Here is a 6,000-nt window from a genome sequence, read left to right as displayed (position 1 = left end):
AATTTTAATCAACATTTCTGCGACAGTATCAATTACATTCTTTTTAAAGGCAGTTAATGTACTACGTCCTTACCCACACATTGCTCCAGTCCAAACCACAGTCCATCAACGCAAGTTGCCTCACCCCACCATCCTTTAGTGGGAAGTTTGTAACCTTCATTGCACGTATAGTAGAGTTTTTCTTTTGATGGGCGGCCAACAGCAAAGCCGTGGATCACATCCTGTTCCAGGCAAGCTGTAGTACGACATCACATCCGATTGGAAAACCTATTCTAGTCCACATCAGGATGGTTATCTGGTCTCACCTGAACAGTTCTGAATCCCAGTCCACACACCAAATTCACAGGTAACCGTGAACTGGCGGTCGATGTCGTTCTTGCATGCATATTGGACTTCTTCACCGTGGTCATAATAGTTCTTATCATTATGCACAATTTCGGCACTCCTGAGGTCAGGATTTTGGCATTGTTGTTCTGAAACGAGAAGTGGGCCAACGGTACTTAGCAGAAACTAAACCATAAAGTTGATTGACAGCACAACATGCAGTTAAAGTGTTGAAACAAAATGCGGTGACAGGTTGTGAAGTCCCAAAGATGGAAGAGGAAGAAGTGGATGATATTCATTGAATCATCCATCCATCCCGAGTATCCTGAGGCGTTCCCAGGCCAGCCGGGAGACATAGACTTCAGAATCAGAATCAGCTTTATTGTCATTACGCAGGGTAACGAGATTGAGGCCATTCCTACAGTACGATGTGTGCTTGCAAGAAAGCACAAAACAATGAGTACACCGAAGAGAAGGCAGTTCTGAGGGTCAATGGGGCAGTCCGTTCAGGGTGGTTATGGCCCTGGGGAAGAAGCTGTTCTTTAGCCCGTTTGTTTTGGTTTTAATGCACCTGTAGCCCTTCACAGAGGGCAGCAGATGGGACAGGTCAGAGCCAGGGCGGGTGCTGTCCTTGATGATGGCACTGGCTCTGTTGAGGCAGCGGGAGGTGTAGATGTCCATCAGAGAGGGGAGAGGGCGGCTGATGATCTTCTGATCCGCCTTGACCACTCTATGAAGCCTTTCCCTGTCTGCTGCAGGGCCATGACAAGCCATGACTTCCCAACGTGTCCTGGGTCTTCCTCTTGGCCTCCTGCCGGTCGGACGTGCCCAAAACACCTCCCTAGGGAGGTGTTCGGGTGGCATCCCGAGCAGATGCCCGAACCACCACATCTGGTTCCTCTCGATGTGGACGAGGAGCGGCTTTACTCTGAGTTCCTCCCGGATAACTGAGCTTCTCACCCTATCTCTAAGGGAGAACCCCGCCACCCGGCAGAGGAAATTAATTTCGGCTGCTTGAACCCGTGATCTTGTCTTTTCGGTCATAACCCAAAAGGTCATGACCATAGGTGAGGATGGGAACATAGATCAACCCGTAAATTTAGAACTTTGCCTTCCGGCTCAGCTCCTTCTTTACCACAAATGGTCGATACAGCGTTCGCATTACTGAAGACGCCGCACCGATCCGCCTGTCAATCTCACGATCCACTCTTCCCCCACTCGTGAGCAAGACTCCGAGGTACTTGAACTCCTCCACTTGGGGGAAGATCTCCTCCCCAACCCGGATATGGCACTCCACCCTTTCCCGGGCGAGAACCATGGCCACGGACTTGGAGGTGCTGATTCTCATCCTAGTCGCTTCACACTCGGCTGCGAACCGATCCAGTGAGAGGCGAAGATCCTGGCCAGATGAAGTCAAAAATAAAAGCAGACCCCTAATCCTGCAGCCGCCAAACCGGATCCCCTCAACGCCCTGACTGCGCCTAGAAATTCTGTCCATGAACAGAATCGGTGACAAAGGGCAGCCTTGACGGAGTCCAACCATCACTGGAAACAGGTCCGACTTATTGCCGGCAATGCGGACCAAGCTCTAAAACTGATCGTACAGGGAGCGGACCGCCACAATCAGACAGTCCGTTGCCCCATACTCTCTGAGCACTCCCCACAGGACTTCCCGAGGGACACGGTCGAATGCCTTCTCCAAGTCCACAAAGCAGATGTAGACTGGTTGGGCAAACTCCCATGCACCCTCAAGGACCCTTGAGGGTGCACGGGACCCCATGGGACCCCACTCCATTGAATCAAAAGAAAGGAATCATGAAAATATGACCGAGGTGTGCGTGTAGCCGACCTGGCAAAGTAGTTTGTGCATAGCAATGCTATTACCTACACCAGTCTGACCTTGAACGGGTTTGTGCTGAAAACAAAGTTTTGTTGTACTTTTGCAATGACAATAAAGCCCTACCCACCTACCTACCTACCTACCTACCTACCTAACCTAACTTGAACTTTTTACAGACTATTGTAACTGTTCTAAAAATTCTGTATATATTATTACACAACACTTATGCTTAAGGGCCATTGCTATAGTTATTATCAATTGTGCTGAAGTTGTATTTTTCTTTGTCTGTGCAGTCTTGTATCAGCGTTTGTTTTCCAGAATCGGCCTGCTGACTGCCAAAGCCGAACATCGAGTACCGTGACGCAGACAGAGCAGAGACCAGGCAATATCCCGACTGTCGGTAGATTTGCATTTTTGTATAATCAAACAGTTGTGCTCATAAGTGTTAATCAATGAGTTTCTGGGCTTTTGACAGACCATTGCATCTTTCATCCAGTGCTGCAAAGATGTTTCTGGATTCTGAGTCTTGGGGAAGGAAAAAGGATCTGCGAGAAAAGGTAATTAAACTGCATAAAACAGGAAAGGGTTATAAATAGATATCCAAGGAATTGAGAATGCCAATCAGCAGTGTTCAAACACTGAGTAAGAAGTGGAAAATGAGGGATTCAGGTAGACCAGCAACAATTTCAGCCACAATATCTAGGAAAATTGTTCAAGATGCAAAGAAAAATCCACAAATAACTTCAGCTGAAATACAGGACTCTCTGAAAAATTGTGGTTGTGGATGTTTGAAGATGCCCAATAAGGAGGCACTTGAAGAAAAATGGGCTGCATGGTCGAGTCGCCAGAAGAAAGCCATTTCTGCGCAAATGTCACAAAGTATTCCGCTTACATCACACCAAACAACACAGAGACAAGCCTCAAAACTTCTGTAACAAAGTAATTTGGAGCAATGAGACCAAAATTTAACTTTTTGGCCACTCGACCATGCAGCCCATTTTTTTCCCTTTTTCAGTTTCAGTTACATATTCTCGGAAGAATGGCCAAGAAATCATAAATTCTCCCAGGGTATGTCAACTTATGAGCACAACTTGTATATTTTGTCTAACTGGAGCTGTCGAGATTACCCCCCGGTATAGCTCGGTTGGTAGAGTGGCCGTGCCAGCAACCTGAGGGTTGCAGGTTCGATTCCCACTTCCGCCATCCTAGTCACTGCCGTTGTGTCCTTGGGCAAGACACTTTACCCACCTGCTCCCAGTGCCACCCACACTGCTTTAAATGTAACTTAGATATTGGGTGTCACTATGTAAAGTGCTTTGAGTCACTAGAGAAAAGCGCTATATAAATACAATTCACTTCACTTCACTTCACCCTTCCCTCAGCGACAGCCTCAGTGATGTAACCTGGGACCTCCCAAAGAAATAGCTTAAGCACGTGGGCTGGACTTTTAGAACGTAGTTTGGATCTGTAACTAAAGTACAGCCCAAAACACGTCTCTCCTCAATTGAGCAAAATTGAACTTTGTCTCTGCATGATTCCTAGCTTCCCGTCTGTTGTAATACTATTCCTTTTTTTTCTTTTCACAAAAGTGCAAAGGTTGTTTCTTACCTGCACAAGGTACAGAACCCCTCCAACCACGTGCTTCACAAGTGAGCGTAAACCTTTCTCGAGAACTCTTGCAGACAAATTGGGCTCGATCGTATTCTCTGTAAATATGCTGGCCGTCATCCAAATTGACTGCATTCTGGATTTTCTTACTGTCACATAATATTTCTGGAAAAAATAATAAATGCGATTAGGTATTGTACAGTATGTGTTATTACCGGTAATGCTGGTTTGCAGGTGACTTCGGGTTTAGTTGCCATTCCCAAGCCTGTGGAAATTGTTCAAATAGGGATTTTATTGCAACCAAAAACAAACCCATCCATCCATCTTCTTCCGCTTATCCGAGGTCGGGTCGCGGGGGCAACAGCCTAAGCAGGGAAACCTAAACTCCCCTCTCCCCAGCCACTTCGTCTAGCTCTTCCCGGGGGATCCCGAGGCGTTCCCAGGCCGGACGGGGGACATAGTCTTCCCAACGTGTCCTGGGTCTTCCCCGTGGCCTCCTACTGGTTCGACGTGCCCTAATCTGGCTCCTCTCGATTTGAAGGAGCAGCGGCTTTACTTTGAGTTCCTCCCGGATGGCAGAGCTTCTCACCCTATCTCTAAGGGAGAGACCCACCACACGGCGGAGGAAACTCATTTCGGCCGCTTGTACCCGTGATCTTGTCCTTTGGGTCATGACCCAGAGCTCATGACCATAGGTGAGGATGGGAACGTAGATCGACCGGTAAATTGAGAGCTTTGCCTTCCGGCTCAGCTCCTTTTCCACCACAACGGATCGGAACAACGTCCGCATTACTGAAGACGCCGCACCGATCTGCCTGTCGATCTCACCATCCACTCTTCCCTCACTCGTGAACAAGACTCCTAGGTACTTGAACTCCTCCACATGGGGCAGGGTCTCCTCCCCAACCCGGAGATGGCACTCCACCCTTTTCCGGGCGAGAACCATGGAGGTGCTGATTCTCATTCCGGTCGCTTCACACTCGGCTGCGAACTGATCCAGTGAGAGCTGAAGATCCCGGTCAGATGAAGCCATCAGGACCACATCATCTGCAAAAAGCAGAGACCTAATCCTGCGGTCACCAAACCGGAACCCCTCAACGCCTTGACTGCGCCTAGAAATTCTGTCCATAAAAGTTATGAACAGAATGGGTGACAAAGGACAGCCTTGGCGGAGTCCAACCCTCTCTGGAAACGTGTTAGACTTACTGCCGGCAATGCGGACCAAGCTCTGGCACTGATCATACAGGGAGCGGACCGCCACAATAAGATAGTCCAGTACCCCATACTCTCTGAGCACTCCCCACAGGACTTCCCGAGGGACACGGTCCAATGCCTTCTCCAAGTCCACAAAGCACATGTAGACTGGTTGGGCAAACTCCCATGCACCCTCAAGAACCCTGCCGAGAGTATAGAGCTGGTCCACAGTTCCACGACCAGGACGAAAACCACACTGTTCCTCCTGAATCCGAGGTAACACAACTTGATGTTTCTTGAAAACATCGTCCAAAAACAAACCATCAGTGTTAATCCAAATAACCCACAGCAGCACATGATAACATTATTTGGGAAAAAAAAAACAACTTCTGCAGGTTGTTAATTAACTTGAAACCAAAATTTGAAGTTGTCTTTTGGCATTTCCTGTCCGGGGATGTACCACCGTTCGTTTAAAGGGGACCACAACAAGTGGCATTATTGGCTTTATTTTAACAAAAAATCTTAGGGTGCATTAAAAAATTTTATTTTTGCAATTAAGTCCTTAAATAAAGTAGTGAACATACAAGACAACTTGTCTTTTAGTAGTAAGTAAACAAACAAAGGCTATTAATTTAGTCTGCTGACATATGCAGTAACATATTGTGTCATTTATACACCTATTTTTTTTGGTCAAAATTATTAAGGACAAGCGGTATAAAATGAATTATTAATCTACACCAGGGGTAGGGAACCTATGGCTCTAGAGCCAGATGTGGCTCTTTTGATGACTGCATCGGGCTCTCGGATAAATCTGAGCTGACGTTGCTTAACACGATAAGTAATGAATAATTCCACTTGTGTTAAAAATAATGTTAAAATTATAAAACATTCTCATGCCTTTTTAATCCATCCATCCGTTTCTACCGCACCTGTTCAAGAAGTTGCGTTAATGGTAAGAAGTTATTTATTTTTTATTGGTTAGTGTGGGGCTTGCCCTCCTGGGGGTTCTTCAGACCCCCAAGCACCGACATGAG

The 6,000-nt window shown here is 47.0% G+C and overlaps 1 protein-coding gene across 3 annotated transcripts in view; it reads right to left on the bottom strand.

Moving 5' to 3' along the window:
* Nucleotides 1–6,000, bottom strand: part of LOC133540843 (complement factor H-like) — a 78,631-nt gene that overhangs the window by 52,133 nt on the left and 20,498 nt on the right. For all 3 annotated transcript variants that reach the window (XM_061883809.1, XM_061883807.1, XM_061883808.1), the window contains exons 10-12: nt 3,773–3,937; nt 306–473; nt 74–235 (exon numbers count right to left, since the gene is read on the bottom strand). In XM_061883809.1, coding sequence (XP_061739793.1) covers nt 74–235; nt 306–473; nt 3,773–3,937 — 495 coding nt within the window. The remainder of the gene's footprint in view (nt 1–73; nt 236–305; nt 474–3,772; nt 3,938–6,000) is intronic.

The sequence above is a fragment of the Nerophis ophidion genome, linkage group LG22, assembly GCF_033978795.1.
Source record: "Nerophis ophidion isolate RoL-2023_Sa linkage group LG22, RoL_Noph_v1.0, whole genome shotgun sequence".
Taxonomy (NCBI): domain Eukaryota; kingdom Metazoa; phylum Chordata; class Actinopteri; order Syngnathiformes; family Syngnathidae; genus Nerophis; species Nerophis ophidion.
This window is presented reverse-complemented; position numbering and strand designations above follow the sequence as displayed.